General features: G+C 44.6%; 2 protein-coding genes across 2 annotated transcripts; one reads left to right on the forward strand and one right to left on the reverse strand.

Moving 5' to 3' along the window:
- The first annotated feature begins 6,130 nt into the window (after positions 1–6,130).
- LOC131889815 (uncharacterized) lies at positions 6,131–10,937 on the forward strand. Its single transcript, XM_059239012.1, has 3 exons — positions 6,131–6,496; positions 7,647–8,140; positions 8,644–10,937. Exons 1-3 carry the CDS (start codon positions 6,272–6,274, stop codon positions 10,739–10,741), a joined length of 2,817 nt encoding a protein of 938 aa, XP_059094995.1. The 5' UTR covers positions 6,131–6,271; the 3' UTR covers positions 10,742–10,937.
- LOC131889814 (serine protease svh-1-like) lies at positions 10,936–16,137 on the reverse strand. The gene is made up of 10 exons (XM_059239011.1): positions 15,584–16,137; positions 14,368–15,502; positions 13,820–14,146; positions 13,509–13,633; positions 13,251–13,396; positions 12,595–12,999; positions 11,957–12,524; positions 11,784–11,892; positions 11,340–11,713; positions 10,936–11,261 (listed from the first exon to the last, which is right to left on the reverse strand). The coding sequence occupies exons 1-10, from the start codon at positions 15,744–15,746 to the stop codon at positions 11,146–11,148; spliced, it is 3,468 nt and encodes a 1,155-aa protein (XP_059094994.1). The 5' UTR covers positions 15,747–16,137; the 3' UTR covers positions 10,936–11,145.
- Between the last annotated feature and the right edge of the window lie 366 nt (positions 16,138–16,503).

Consider the following 16,503-nt stretch of genomic DNA (forward strand, 5'->3'; position numbering starts at 1 on the left):
TGGCTATTCCTTATTGTGCTTTTTGTGATGCATCATCTATTTGCTGGTGTTGGAGTGACACGAAATGAAGGTCTGGAAAAAACCAATTGTAAAATGCCTCAAGCCTTTATGATTCCCTCTCGTATTGAGACTGAAATTAGAAGAAGCTAGCCCGTGACCAAATGATGATGAGAAAACCTCGAGAAAAAGTTTAAATGGTCAAAAAAGCCCACAGTATCTCATACTCTTCAGGTAGGCCGTGGCCAAGCTGTGAACATTCTGAATGGAGGTTTGATGGAAAATGCATCTCACCACGGTCAGATAAAAAGATCTCCCGTCTAATGATTTCGAGATATCACTTTTGACTTTTTGCTGGACCAACAAGATCTTTCAGTTTCTAGAACCTGTCTATTTTAGATACGTGGTGCCAAAGTAGCGGGTACTGTTTTGGGTCCAAAACTGCATATAACTTCTACATTTTTTAGAGGGAGCAAGCAATTTCCTTCCATCACACCACATTACTGGCTACGACCGAAGTTGCTTAATCGCACATTTGTTTTATAATCCCCTCAGTCATTCGCGAGTCAAAACCCTCCCCAAAAATTGTTTTTCCTTGTCACCAATAAATGGTAGATATGTTGCTTTAAGCCACCTTAGTTAAACTGGTTAACAGATTAAGCGTGAACTACGAAAAGCCATTACTCATGACACGCACACACTCACCGGAGGAGATGACCAGATAAAGACGAATGGAGAATGGTTGAGTGGCTGAACTAAAACAAATGGTCGATTCAGATATCACACACTCACTCACCATGGACTCTCCAGGTTACACACCAAGTCTACTGTATTTAGACTGTATGCACCCAGGAGCTCTTTCAACCTTACATGTCTGGGGTTTAACTAGCTTGCCTAGGAACTTAGAACAGTCGTAGATACAGACAGCGTCTGATTTCCGTAATTGTAATAGTTCTGAAACCCATGAGAAATGGCCTCCAACCATTTTGAGCAAGTCTGAGAGCCGAGTCTGGGATGATGGTGCTCTAAATTAATCACCTCGGGTCGTTCAATGAAATTGTCGAATATTGCCTGCACATTATCTGTAATTTGACAGTAAAACATCCATCAATGGACCGATCCGAAACACACGAGGATATTCGTTCTTTTATAGGCAATGCCAAAGACCCCGCAGTACTGAATGATGTACATTTTAGAATGGTAAGTCCGTAGCAATCTTGTAACATTATCTGGCTATTCTATCATTTTGGGCAAACATGTTGTCAAAAGAACGAAATTAAGAAATTTGAGCTCAGCGATGTAAAACCAACATTCAAAGAGAAAGAGAGTGAGAAAGACATTTGAACATTTTGCAAAAGGGCGAGGGCCAAACCAATTCTCATGATATTCCTGTGCGACTGCCAAAGTACTTGTTGAACTTTCAAAGTCATGTGCGTGTAACGGACATGTGGTGTTTGCGGTCGAGAATAATGAACTTGGTCTCGTTTGATCTTGATGGTTTGACACCTGGTTTGGAGCAAGAGAGATCGATTCCACTGGAGAGTGTGGCACATGTTTCAATGGATTAGCAAGCACACTGTTAGACACATAAACACACACTCGCACCAACATTCACTCACTCACTCTCTTTCATTCAATGCAAAATTTGAGTGGGCGACGACACGAGTCGTTGATTATGTCCAGCGATAAGACAATGAAGGACAAAGTCGCGATAGTCTATCTCGGAATTCAACTTTTACGCGATTGATTTGACATGGATGGGCCCTTGTTGTTGTAAATAGATGGTCAAGGAAAGAGAGCAAGGGCTATAATTGCTACCATCCATGGATGAAATGTTCTTGTCGAGGGTTTCATGATCCAGGAGCCATGTTTTTGTTGCATATTTTAGATTTGAAAAAGGGCAATCTCGCATTCGTCACACTTTGTGATCGAGTGTCTTTATGTTCTTGGCCATTTGCGCAGGGAGTGTCATTTTTTCACTCATAAACTCTCTTGGCACTGGTTGAGGTTCCAGTAATTGTTTAAAATTCTCGTGGTGACGAAATGATTTAATCTGAAGACGTGACGAATGGGTGTGTTGTACACAAATGGATCAAATGGAGTGGGTGGGTTGGCGTTTTTAAGTGCTAACGAGCTACTGCCAAAACTTGTACTTGCTCATAGGGGACCTTTAATGATGGCTGAAACCTTTTTTGTGAGAGATAAAGAGAGTAAACAATCGCCATCTTTCAATAGGATAATAATTTATGATTATGTGCAGACATAATATATTTTGATTGCCACTCAAGAGAAGGAAGTCACTACTACTTTTTCTCCCTTGGAAATTTCAATGCAGAATCAAGGAGGGGCTATCTTGAGGCCTGCACCCTGAAACACGATAAACCCTCACATTCCAAAATGCAGTACCAAACCAGCTACCAATTGACAAGACAGTGGTCAGTGTACATTTTGTAATGTCCACTCCGCATTTGGACTTTGGTATTTCAACGATTATCGAGGTCAGAGGATAACTCGCTTACCAATCGCCATCGAGCTCATCAGTCTAGAGAGACAAAAAGCAAAGAACATGTTTTCTAATCGAGTTCAGTCAGGGAGGTCTGTCCCTTCTTCAGGTTGTTGATGTTCCCTAAATCAGGATCGTATCCTAATAGTTCTGGTTCACAATTGGCACCATGCCTCGAAATTGACCAAGGATTTGCACAACGACATCATCACCATTGACAAAGGCTTCCAAATTCTTCTGGACGACATTCAATTACCATTCGCCCCATCCTGATGGATTTGAGTGACTCTTAAATAAAATGGAAGGAACCCACACCACAGACTTTGTTTTCAGGGAGATGAGAGTAACAATAGTTCAAGCAAGGACTCAATGTTAATAAGAATGAACCTCACTCAATTCTACGCCTTTCAAAAGGGAACGGAAAAGTTGCACACGTTATTCATTACTTGAACAAAAAAAATGAAAAAGTGTATAATCTGGGTTGTTATTTTTTCCTACAACTTGTGGATGACTATTCCCAAACAGACTTTCAGCTGACACCCATGTGTTTTTAGAATTGGTCTGTTAGGCTTTCTGGCTTTCCTCTGAAAATTGAACCTGTTTCTTTCAGGGTGACGAAAAGATGAAAAAGGGAAAAGGTAGATTTCCGCTGGGTGTTTGTTTCTTTGGAGCTCTTGACCGGCTTCTTGTTGTTATATCTGTGAGATAGGAATACAAGACCAATGGCTGAGTGTTCTGAGAGCTCCCCTCGAGAGCCATTACAGGGTGTTATCACTTTTATAGTGGTCATTACCCGACAAAAGCTCTTCCCCAGATCTAGAGCANAAAAGATAAAACTTTAAGCTTGCCTTGAGACAGAAGTTCAATTGTTGGTTGAAAAAGCGGTGGCATTTTTACGGTTGACACATCCCTACATATCCGAAAGATGGCGCTTGGGCGCAAAGGGGTACAAAAAACCAAACAAACTGAGGCTGCGATCGTATCCTATTGGTCTGTTAGGCTTTCTCGCTTTCCTCTGAAAAATTGAACCTGTTTCTTTCAGGGTGACGAAAGGATTAAAAAGGGAAAAGGTAGATTTCCGCTGGATGTTTGGTTCTTTGGAGCTCTTGACCGTTTTTTTTGTTGTTATATCTGTGAGATAGGAATACAAGACCAATGGCTAAGTGTTCTGAGAGCTCCCCTCGAGAGCCATTACAGGGTGTTATCACTTTTATAGTGGTCATTACCCGACAAAAGCTCTTCCCCAGATCTAGAGCACAAAACCCAGGTTTTAAATGGTTGTTTAGAGAGGGCGAGAGAAGGACTGCCAATGCATTTCTACGTCTCCCGAAAGACCAGAAGTTGAAACAGTCACAAAATGTCTAGAATTGGAATTCCTCGCGAGATTGCTTGGCAATAGATTCTTGAGTCAATCCACGTGAAAATTAACAAATCTATATTCATACCCACATGGCTCTTCTCACGGAGGCCCCAATGATTACGGGTACAAGTCGCGGGCAAAACTGTGCCGGGGTCTATTGGTCAATGTTAGTAAAAAGTGCATTGGGAAATGGAGCGTTTTAATGAAGTGAGATGTCAGAGAACCTGTCCCTTCGCCCAAGTTGCCAATGCCTTATGTGAATGGAATGTGTACAAAATGGAAGAAAATAAAAAAAAACTTACTAGACTGAAAGCTAAAGCATGGCATGAATTGAGATCCTAGGAAATGTTGCCGTATAGAGTTTTGTCTATATATGATCGCTTTTGGGAACTTGTTCAAAGACCTCCCAGGGTGTTGCAATCCTCTTCCCGCACATTTTCACCGCATCACCGACGAAAGAGATCCTTTAGTCCATTCGACAATGCCAATGGCAGACAGACAAGATGGTGAAAGAGACGCGAGATGAGCTGAGAGCTCCAAGTGAAACATCATGTCGATTGGCAAAACAGTTTGCAAATGACTAGAGCTCGCCACTGGACTCATTCATAATTGCAGTTTCATGCTCTGCATCGCCCTTTGTCAGATCAGTTGTGATGAACCTGGTTGTGTTTGGTGGGCCGGCCTTCATGCTAATAATCCATGCAAATCATCACCAAAACTTGGGAGGCAGCAATTTCGAGAAGTTTTGACTGGGATTTAGTTATCGCTCGCTTGAGTTGAGAAATAAATGCAAATTGATCATTCCGATAAAAGAGAATTCATAAACCCCCATTTTCAGCACAATATTAATGTAAATATGACTAATCTAAATACTCAAAATATCTCTTTGCAAAACTGAACTGTAGTCATTAGCTCAAAACGAACCAAAGGTTTTATTTTCTTCCTCAAATGAAGCAAGACAATGCAACGAAGTTACTGTCTGAATTCTAGGAGCAGTAGCTCAATACAATGGAGAACAAATCTAAGCTGGCATATATGAAAGATCGTAACTCTTTTTAGACTAGAGACTGCCAAAATATGCTCGTTTTTTTTTGTCCTGAAACAAGTTGATTGAATATCAAACTTATTCCAAATATTTTTCCAAAATTTAGTGCAGACTTATACTTTGTGTTGGAGCTAAAAATGTCATTCGTATTTTAGCGACAATTGCAGAAATTGGAAGAGTAAATCTATTCAGCGAAGATAACTTGTTGAACAGATCATATATGATTTTCTCGAATCATATTTCACCTTCCTAAAAGTATCATCTTTTCTTGCCAGTTGAAGGTGTTCTAGAATAAGACTAATCCATACATAATGAAGAAATAATTGAACGAACGAGATTTAATCGAGGTTTCGAAGTTATTTCTGACTTGATTTCCGCCAGTTTTTTTCTTTCAGTTCTGCTGGCGATGCTTGGGCAAAACTTGATTTGTTTGAAAAGCGAGAAGCAGCTGGTCACCTGGGCTTCCTCTGCCATCAGGCTATTTGTGCAAACATCAGCAAACCACGACGTTGTTCCTTGTTAGCCGATAACGCGTCCCTCCGCCGAAACGGCCTTTGGGGCGATCAGGGCGACGAGAAAAGTATATATTCCTCACAGAGCTTGGATAACGCCATGAATTCACTATTCCGATGTTTTGGAATACACCATGGGGTGCTAGGAAAGTGTTGACTCACAATAAAGAAGGTGGCTTAAGGCACCTGGGCAGTTTAGAGATGATCTTATTTCAGATGAAAGAAACATGCAGTTGACTTGCACGGAGAGATCCGGGCCCATCTTAGCTGTAGTGATTTATTGCTGAAATTATTGTTATATCTAGCCCTGAATTGGCTTTTGGCTTCTTTCTTTTCATACTTGGCAAATTTTTGGTTGAAACTTACCCAAAGTTGTATTCACATATGGGAATGGATCTTTAAAATGCTCTGAAGGATGGTCACCCTCAAGCTCGAGGCGGACAATGTTGTTGCCTTCTCTCGTAGAGGGCATCAGGTTTGCCACATTGGATCCATTTAACATCCCAGTAGGGTTATTTGGCTCAGCTTATGCACTTATTTACAGAGCTGTCCATCAATAACCACAAACTAACCGAAATTTACTTAAGATAATGCTTTGGCATCAATCTAATTCTCTTGATTTCGCTCTTTCGCACAACAGCCAATGATCTGGCCTGGCTGACGCCCGATTTGGACCTAAATCCCACTTTCATTTTTGGCGAGCCTGATTCGTGAGCCAACCTGAGTCGAAAATCAAGCTTGTGGCTTTTGGCTTAGCCTGGAAAATTGTGGGAAATTTAATAAGGCCGGATTCCGTGGTGCAAGGCCCGGATATGATTTGAGTGGCGTGTCAACGATCAAGTGAGGGCCCGGCGATGAATCACAAGGCTTTTCTGCGGCTGTATTGCCGCATTTGCGGCCTGCGGCGCATCCACACCAATCAGTGGCTGCACCCGGTGATCTGCTACAAGAACGTGATTTTGATGTTGCACGAATTAGACGTGAGCTCTGAAAGCGAAGAGCTCTTCCCCAAGTCCGTGTGCAAAGAGTGTCATGGCAAATACAAAAATTCCTCTGATCCCACCTCCTTGTACGCCCAGGTGAGACACACCCCACCCTCAACACGCCCCCATGATACCAACCGCATCTCCAAGAACCTGTGGGCGGATGTGAATCAGGTTGACTGTGAAGTCAATCCACTTTGGGGCTTAAGTGTTAATGGGTTGAGATAGAAATTTTAGTTTCCAAAATTCGAGCTAATCGGATCCATTTCACTCGTGAGACCAGTATGGAAAGTGGCCATTGCCGAAAGTGCGACCCAAAGAAACGGATGGTCAATAAGTATTAGATAAATATATAACCTGTCCCAAAGGATGGTAGATGTTCGTCTCCACTAATTAGTGCGGATTCCTTCTTGTAGACTTCTAACACAACCATTGACGATATTAAGCCCAAATAAACTTGATACCTAAACCCGACATCAATTGAACATTCGTTTCAAAAATTGCTGCCAAATACCGAAGCCACAAAAGTATAAAGTGAAAAATGAGCGCCACAGTGAAGATCTACTTTGGAAAAAGATCCTTCAGCCAACCAAAAATGAGCGATTTTATCATTACCATGAAATTGAAGTTTGGTACCTCTGGGTTCCAATGGACACGAATGAAGTATAGGGTTAGGAATTTGCCATGGGTCCTCGAAATGCGATAACTTGGAAACAATTCATAACCAACTAACTGCATATCCATTGGCTAGTCAGATTCGCTAGCAGATTTCCGATGCATGAGTGGTAATATCGTTTCTTTTGAAACGAACCACTTGTAGCAGTCCGCCAATACTACACCAAAATAGAAAGGTTCTCACGAAACCACGTCCTATGCCAAATCCCAACTATTCAACAATCCGAATATTAAGTTCAAGAATCAAAAAAGCGACGTCCTTCTGGCCTATTCCTTTACTTAAAATGCCTAGGCTAAAATCATGGTAAGATACCCAAACAACTTAGAAATGAGTCAACCCTGAAATAAAGTGTGACACATTCGAGTTTCATTTTCCGTCTACTTTTAATAACAAAGTTAACGATATTTCCAAGGATAGTGTTTCAAAAGCAAAGGAATTTTACAGACAAACGTTGATTAAAAGTAAAGCAAATGCAACCAATTAAAGAAGCAAGCATTTCCGGCTTGGCCCTAGAATTAAACCGTTTCAAATGGAAATATTTGACGATTAAAAACAATGCTCTTCTTCTAGGCTGAAAAAGCGCACGTGAGTAATGACTCGGACACCATCAACCGATTGACCCGAGCTCATCCCTTGGTGGACTTTTGGGCTCACACCTCGACCGAGTGTGCCATCTGCGATGATCCCAGTTATGATCGAGCTCAGGCCGAGGAGCAACTCAAAGTCGTGTCCATGAAACGCATCTTTCAAGTAGGCGCCAACACCACCATCGATTTTGGGGCCAAGTCCAGCCCGAGCACATCTATCCGGCCCGCCCTCGGCGGGGCCGGACCCTCGACCAGCATGGGCTCACCGGCCACACCCCGAGGACGGGGCCGGCCTCCCAATTCAGGCGTGTTCGGCAAGAATCGCAATTACAAAGCTAGCGTGTTGGCCAATATCTTGCATATTCTCCAGACGGATGGACCGACCGTGCTGAAAAGCTTGCGAAATTTTGGCATTGTTTACACCCAACCCAGCGAACTCAAAGCCCCGAGCTCATTCGTGGTGGCCGACACCAATCGGTAAGATACATCACGGACTTCTAGAGATGTGGACGGCGAGCGGAAGTAAAAATTTGTTATCTCCGAAACCGTCAACTTTAATCCAAATAAGCACTCCGTACCGTCACAAGATTTTGTTGAAGAGATGAGCCTGGACAAGTTTGAGCCCACTACTACTGTGCTTAGGGAACTCAGGAGATATGGCCAAAGTTATGGTGTAAAGGCTACATAGAAATTCAGATTTTTGACTTGCTCTTGGCCAACTACATAGGCTTTTGACAACATAACTTAGAAACGAACCACTTGACAAGTATATAGTATAAAAAAACGTCCTGCCTTTAATTGAAGAGATCTCTGTTTCTTATTTTATTACTTTATTTCGAAAAGTGTCTCGGAGTTGCTTTGACCAAGAGCAATCCGATTTGGCAGGAAGCTCGTTCATAGTCCATATTTCTAAGAGTTTGCCTGAACTGTCTTCTCTGGGACATGAACATTCTAATAACTTTGGGCATTTTTTGTTCTAGAATTCTGAAAATATTGGAGAATCAACCGGAAAAGAAGAAGATATCCACCCTCGTGAAGGCTATCACGGACGATATCGTCGACGGCAAGTTGTCCTTCTTCAATGAAGTTGGGATTAAAATCGATCTGCTCCATCCGAACTTGTCGTTCCTGTTAAAAAAGATCCGGAACTTTCAGCCGGTCAAGACTTATCCGGGAGGAGCAAGGAGTGTAGGCGGACCCTCGTCGTCGGGAGGCGCGGGCCAGCTCGTTCTGGCCAAGCAGCGTCCAGGGCCGGCCCGTTTCAAGATTGGGCCTAACGGAAAACCCATGCGAGGTCGTCGGCGAGTGGTGGAGCGTCATCGAACGGCCGACGGCGTGGTGAACACTCACAAAGCCATGGTCAAGGTGCGGCCCATCGACGTGCCGGGTGAGCTAACCAAGGTCAACCCAGGGGAGTATTTGACAGCCAAAAAGCGCCGGATCGTCGAGGTCGATAATAGCAACTTGTTGCAACTCCAGTCGGGTTTCGGCTTGAACGCAGTGACCAATATTGCCTATACGGCCATGGTTCAGAAGCCTAAGTTGACCCCTGACCGTTTGGAAGAGGTCAAGCGCCAGTTCCTTAGTTTTCTGCCCGTGACTCGGCCCTTATCTTTGGACTTGATCCGTTACATTTTGTTGCAAGAACCCGAGAGACGCAATCTTCTAAAGAAGGTCGGAATTAGTTTTGACCCGAGACAAGGCAATTACCTTTGTCCCGACGGCATGAGTGCGCAAACCGTATTTAAATGTTTCTCCAAGCTCAAACCACTAGCCGATGTTCAATGGGCGGTGATCATGGCCGAGACCATTTTTAAGCTCATCAACCTGGACGACCTGCATTCCTTCTACTACGTCGGATTGGATGTGGACGAAGATCACCCCAAGGTGCCTCTATTCTTCCGAATTCACCACGAGATGAAGAGGTTCCTCACCCACAATAGCTCCCAATCCCTGGCTAGCCATTTGGTGGATCAGTTCGCTCTGAACAACTCGGCGGTCCACCTCAAGGCAATCGAGACCGTGCTGGGATGCTCCATGCGAGAGGCGGACGCATTTTTGAGGTCGGGCAACGCCGGTCAAACCCCGTATCAAGCCAGTATCATCGAGGTCCAAATGCCGGTCAAAAAACGCGGACGTCCTCCCAAGGGCATCAGCAAGCCATCCTTGTTTGATCTCCCATCAAAACGACCTTACAAGAAGCCGAACACAAAAAGTCGTGGTCGGCCCAAGAAGATCGTTATCAAAGAAGAATTGGAATTCACTGCCTCGGTGACCGTTGCAGAGAGGAAAGAACGATCTGCTCGAGCGAAGAAGACGATCAGTTACAATGAAGGAGATGTGGATGGGGAAACGCGAGTAGACATGGAAGAGGATCCGGATTTTGACCCAATGCAAGAACAGCCAGAGGCTCCCTTGGAGGGAACTGTGGAGAGCGGTGAAAGCTCTGCAGCCACTCCTGTCGAGAAAGAGATTGTCAATCCCGAAGCCGAGTTAGTGGCTAAGTCTGAGGTCTTGGACAATGAGCCCACGGTTGCCATGGAGGTTACTGAGGAGGATGAGGAGATGCCCGGCGACGTAGTGTCTTCAAAACCAGCTGAAGACGATAAAACAACAGATGAGAGTGTAAAAGAGGAAAATGGTACCCCCAGCAAGGCCAAGGCCAACGACATTGAATCTGCCCCTTCGGTTGCCGTTGAAGAGGTCAGCAAGCCTGTGGAGGAAACAAATGGATCCAATAGCACGGGGGGTGATGATGCCGAAGGCGCTGAAGGCGCTGAAGATTCTCAAGACGTGCAACCTCAAAATGCTTGTGAAACCCTTGAAGATTCGAATAACGATCCTGAAACGGGAAAATCCACCAATGGTGTCTCGGGAGATTCTTCCGAAGATTCAAACGTGGCAACTGCCAAAGAGGGATCTCAAACGAGTTATTCCGTGGAGAATCTCATCGAAGATAACCCCAATGCCAACTCCATGGTGAGCGAAGATGACAAGATGGACACCACCACCCCCGTCCCCAATGACCTGAGTACCTTTGCCCAATTTGAAGGGTTGAATGAAGTCCCAGACTTGTGAATGATTGATGTTCACTCAGTGTTACTGTAAATGAGAGAGAGCACTATTTACGTTCTTGAAACAACATAAATGTTCCTCTGCTATTACGTCACCGCCCCTTCCCCCATTCCCGTTTATCTCCTTCCTTGAGTGAGTGTCTGAAAATTTCTTCGAATAAAACTCTTATACTATGTAGAATAAACCAATGTAGAACGTTGGTGTTGGGTGGGAATTTATTTGATAGTTAGTTTGTTACAAGAATCGTGGAATGTTGAATACTGAACAGGGGATGTTGTCTGGTTAGTTAGGTATTAGTTTCCTTTTGCACACAAGCATACATACAAACAAAACATATTTTAAACACGGCTGAGAATCGACGGTTGCATTATTGACACTGGGTATGAGCGCGTTTTGTGCTCTTGTTTTCATTTGGACGGGTAAGTGCGGGTTTTGCTGCGAATCCAATCCACATAATGAGATATTTTCGTGTATACACCGGGTTTGTTTTCACGGCCGCATCCATAACCCCAGCTAGTAATACCTAGAACAAACGAGATTCGAAAGATTTGGAAGAAGTCCCCTAAAGCTTCAAAGGACTGCGAATTTTGGTCACACTCACCAACAAGGGTTTTGGCGCCATTCATGTTCACAACAGCTGGCCCTCCCGAATCTCCTTGGCAGGCATCCGGACCATTGCCATCAAGATGGCCGGCACAAAACATGCCAGAACTCAGACGACCCGTGGACCCGTAGACGTTCTCGGCTGAGCACTCTGCCCGTGTGAGTATGGGGACACCCGCTTCTTGTAGGTGGACTACTCCACCAAGCTTGGTTCTTGGTTGCGGTGAGCCTTCAATCCCATCGAAGCCGATTTTGCCCCATCCGCTGATGGTTACGTTAAGGCTTGCTGCGTAGATGTATGTGTCCGGAGGAAGGCAAATTGGCGCGACGTGAGTGTTGAATTCGATACCCGATATGTTGGGGCTGTTTGATCTGGAGAAATAAGGAGGTTGACATTAGATTCAGCTCCTCAACAGTGATAAGCTCACATCATTCATCTCACTTAATCGTGATCACGGCCAAATCGTTGTTCAAATAGGGTCCAATGTTATAGTTCTCATGAATATCAATCCGATCGATCAAGTACTCTGCCTCATTGGTGTCAATAACATCTATCAAGATAGATTATAGAGTTCATGAATATATGTTATGAGGTGAAATCGATGAGGATCTTACTGATGGCATAGTCTCCGGTCCTGACAAGGTAGGAAGACTTTGGAAACTCCCGCAGACAATGGGCGGCAGTGAGGACGTGAAATCGAGAAATAATCACTGCTCCACACCAATGGTAGGTTCGATCTTTCCCTCTCACCCGAATACTGGATTGCCATGGGTGAGCTCCAGGCTCAGAACGGCGACCTCCCGCGACTCGAGGTTCAGCTTCACTCTCGCTATCTCGAAGATTGACTTGAACCTGTCCGCATTGAGGTTCTTCTTGTACACCCACACTCCTCAACGACAGTTGTTGGGGCCGATCATCGGGTTGAGAAATGCTCGAAGGATTTTCCAGGGCTCGAGTCTCAACATCCAGACAGGTTATGCCAATATCTTCTGCATGATTGCAATAATGATCATGAACCCATAGATCACGAGATTTACATTGCTCCAAACTGACTTCGGTCCCATCACACACGTCATCCTGAGTTAGGCGAATCCACACTGGACCCTGATCGGCCCCAAGATAAGTGGTGCCGTTGTAAACCTGCCCAAGAGCTGAACCAAATCCCAGCATCCGACAAACAACCTATTGCAAACAAATGGGTGATTAGTCTTCATTCATATACTAGGTGAAATTGTTCCAAAACAAGACTTACTTGTGCTTCCTTTTGACCAAAATGGTCATCGCAGACAGTTCCCCAAATCCCCTTGTGTCGCACCTCCACTCTTCCTGAATTGTCTGATTCACCATCAGCCAACCTGACTTGTAGAGGAATTGAGCACATCTCCGAGTCTTCATCACTGCCATCTTTGCAGTTTGGGATTCCATCGCACAAGTTATTCACATGGATACACTCTTTGTCTTGGCAATGCCATTCATGTTCCTCGCAAGTTTTTGATGTTTTACGGCACCTAACTCCGGCTTTCTCGTTTCCCATGCAAGTGTTCCGATACGATGTATCGTCCTTGAACTGGCATTCAGTAATATGCTTCTCATCGCCATTGCAAGTCAAGTCGAAAAGGTGCAGCAAGTCCCTATCCGCACCTTGTCCATTGATAACCTGTCAACGAGTACAAAGTAGTATCATGATGTTAAACGCCTGTAGGGTGAGAGAATCCCTCGCCTAAGTTGTGACTCATTTCCTGCCATTGTATCTTTACAAGCTACTTCCCCAAGCGTCAATCTCCCCCAGATATGTGGGTACCGATAGATAGTTCACGGAGAGGGACGCCATGTGAATCATCCATGCTTGGCGGAGCATCTAAAACTCCAACTCCAAGTGCCCTGACTCAGATGTGCGTCGTGTTGTACCTGTTCAGCTCCCAATTCGTATCCAAGTTGTCGGCAAACAACATGAGCCTCGTTGAAACTAAATCCATCGTCGCAAACGCCTCCCCAAGTCCCGTTCGTTTTCACCTCGACAACATCAGCCTCGCGTGAAGATATCAAACGGATGGCTGAAACAAAAGAGTTCATAACGATCCTTACCAAACCATTAAACCAAGGCTCTTGGCTTCGAGTTTGCTCAACGTCAAAAGCTTAACACGTTAAAATATTGCTGGTGTGTACCTTCAAAAGGAGTGAAAGCCGGACGCTTAACGCGATTGCATCCATTGTTTGAGGACCCGTTCAATTTGTAGTAATTCCAATTTTTCCGCTCGATCAAGGCGTCATATGGAGAAAGTCCAGAATACCTGAAATATCAAGGACGATTCGATTTGAATGAGTCATAAAAGCAGTGCGTCCTTGAGGCTTGGGGTCCTTGAGAGGTCAGTCATTCACCTTTATACAGTTGGACCAATTGACAAAGTCCTCATGAGTCATGGCTCGAAAGGAAATGTTCCGAAACTAAGTTGGGGGTTGTCAAGAATTCAACTCACCTGTTGCCAATGAGGCATCGGTTCTTCTGCGGGTTGTGAGAGAATGAAGTGCACGTGCAGTGCTTGGATTTCATGCAAATTTTAGCACACTCTTCCACGGTGGCATTTTGAAACACTTCCTCTTGACTGGTTAGCTTGAAGCCGGACTCGACGTCGAATAGTCGCGTATATTCCATGCAGTTCTCTTCGTCTTCACCTCCGGCACAATCGACCTCACCATCGCAGACAAATGCATTGAAGATGCATTCTCCAGGTTGGCAAAGGAATTGTTCCTTGCTTCCACATTGATGAAACTCCTCGTCCAGATTTCCACTTGGAACTCGACCCCTGAAATAAGTTATGTAACATCGTCAAGTACTTTCAACTGTTGTTGACCAGGGCTGAAGAAAGGGGTGGGTCTTGCGACAAAATGACTCTCTTTGTTTTCTGTAGGGATATTGAATACCAGTTCGAAATAGACTGTATAATTTTACGCTTCGGCGGAAACAGATTTAGCTCGGATGACGTCAAAGTAACAAGAATTAGGGAGATTGATAAACTAAACTCACCGTCGTCTTTGCTGGGATCCTGCAATATCAGAAGGTGTCACACCTCTTGCAATATTAGAGTATCCATTCGGAGGGCATTCTACAGGGAGACGTGTGTCTCGTCGATTGACCTCATCGCATTTGGGGATCTCACAGTAGTCATATTCCTCCTCATTTATGAAGCAAATGGGTGCCTCCTCCAGACCATCTGGATTTCGGCAGAAGTTGTGCGTCCACTCGTCTTGTCCTTCGAAGATTGTCTGCAAATTTGGTGTGTTCCAAGGAAGGCAGCTCCGTCCACTCTCTCCCCTATTGGCAGTTCCATTGTAGTTGGCTCCATATTCGTTGATGCAGCCTACTTCCAATTGAGGAGCCTCACAGATGAAGGACATGCTATTGGCGAAATTGGTTGCAAACCAGAACATATATTGCTGATCCTTCCTCACAGCAATTCCACGAGATTCTTGTCGTATATCAGAGACGCTATTAGGATGTACGATGAAGTTTTGGAACATAATAGGGCTCTGTGTGTGGAACCACGTATAGAAGTTTCTGTTGGCCACTGAGTTGATCATTCCTCCAGTCCAAAATTCAGCCAGTTCGACGTTTTTGGACCTCAGCCATTCGTACAGAAAGTCGTTTTCTTCTTGAGAATCGATCTGAAGTAGATAGCCACCGTTCTGTTGACAAGTCTCTTGAGCTTGAGCAAAATCTTGTTTGGGTTCGTTGTAGATAGTGTAACAACTATCCTGGAATGGTTCATCTTGTCCTGGACAGAGAGCGTATGAAGGTTTGGTGCAAACAAGACTAACTGCGAAGAGTTCCGGATCACATTGTGCTTGGCTCGGTTGCCAGGAGCACGAGGTAAGGTCGGTCTCTTCGCCCTTGCAGTACACCTCAGAATTGAGGATCTTGTTGGCGGCAAACAGGGATTGGAGATCCCCGACCGTACTGTTCCCATGGTCGTAATGTATGGCTCCTTGAAGGAACCCCAATTGACGGCAAGCCACTGTGGCCTCTTGGTCGTCAAATGATTTGGTTCCATCGCAAAGCAGATGCCAATTCTCGTTAATAAATAGCTCCACGAAACCCAAGCTTGGACCACGGCCTCCACGAAGCCTCAATATTTGACCGCTATGGACATTAACGTTGGCGTCTGTGGAACAAGGAGCGTGTCAAAAATGAGCACAAAAGGAGCCCCATGTGAAACTGTTCACCAGAAACTGTTTTGACTTACCTGGGCTTTGTTGGACAAGTTGAGAGATTCCTTGATTGAATCTGGCAGCATTGGGAGGATTTTCGGGCTCGTCAGGAAAACTAAAGGTCCGTTCACTTTGAACACAATGGGTGGAAATGTAAATGGCCGCAAAAATCACGGCAGAGCGAACTCCGCACAACATTTTTGACCACTAGGTAGTTGCTAGAAGATGCGATCGTAACGTCTCACGCAGTTAAGAGGTAAGAAACGAGTTTTAGGTCGAACAATGGAATAGGGCCCCAACCACTTCCAAGTATAGTATGTATGTAAATGAATGTGCAAGGAACTCCCCGGGCTGAATATCACAATCGGTGCCACAAGTCCACTAACTCTCTTTATCTCTATGTGGCCCGACAATCCATAACAGAATGATGCATCCAGAAAACCGAGGGGAAAGAAGGTATCGCACTCCTTGATGCCTTCAATACCTGTGAAAACTCCACGCACTCGTTCGTCTGTAGCTGTCTGTATGAAGTAGGTGGAAACTCAAGGCGAGACCAGCGGAGCGGAATTGCTAGATTGTCATGGGCGTGTTGGCGGGAGAATCGCCGGTTTCGGCTGCTTTCTCGCGGGGAGGCAAGCACTCAAAATGAAAAGGGGACAATTGGTGACTCACTCTTGGATAGGGACTCTCCCGGGATCGTGGATTGCATGACTATTAATCACTGTTGTTGTATCTGGTGCTATTGGGGGCTATCGTTATACCTGTGAACGTGACATGTACAAAAAAGACAGTGTCACAGTGACTTCGGGAAAGGTCTTCAAGATCATTTTTCAAGATATCCCCTCAAAATGAGAAGAGCAGAAATAATTCATCGTTGATTGTTAGCTAAAAAAATGAACTAGAGGACCTATTTGATGCCTTGCCAATTTCTTAGTAAGGCATTATTATGGAATTG

The sequence above is a fragment of the Tigriopus californicus genome, chromosome 11 (assembly GCF_007210705.1).
Source record: "Tigriopus californicus strain San Diego chromosome 11, Tcal_SD_v2.1, whole genome shotgun sequence".
Taxonomy (NCBI): Eukaryota; Metazoa; Arthropoda; class Copepoda; order Harpacticoida; family Harpacticidae; genus Tigriopus; species Tigriopus californicus.

Coding starts and splice junctions, on each gene's coding strand:
- LOC131889815 (XM_059239012.1), top strand. CDS start 6,272: ATGAATCACAAGGCTTTTCTGCGGCTGTATTGCCGCATTTGCGGCCTG. Junction 6,497..7,646: donor CCACCTCCTTGTACGCCCAG/GTGAGACACACC, acceptor CTCTTCTTCTAG/GCTGAAAAAGCGCACGTGAG. Junction 8,141..8,643: donor GTGGTGGCCGACACCAATCG/GTAAGATACATC, acceptor TTTTTGTTCTAG/AATTCTGAAAATATTGGAGA.
- LOC131889814 (XM_059239011.1), bottom strand. CDS start 15,746: ATGTTGTGCGGAGTTCGCTCTGCCGTGATTTTTGCGGCCATTTACATT. Junction 15,503..15,583: donor ACTTGTCCAACAAAGCCCAG/GTAAGTCAAAAC, acceptor CTTGTTCCACAG/ACGCCAACGTTAATGTCCAT. Junction 13,000..13,250: donor ACGAATTGGGAGCTGAACAG/GTACAACACGAC, acceptor ACTCGTTGACAG/GTTATCAATGGACAAGGTGC.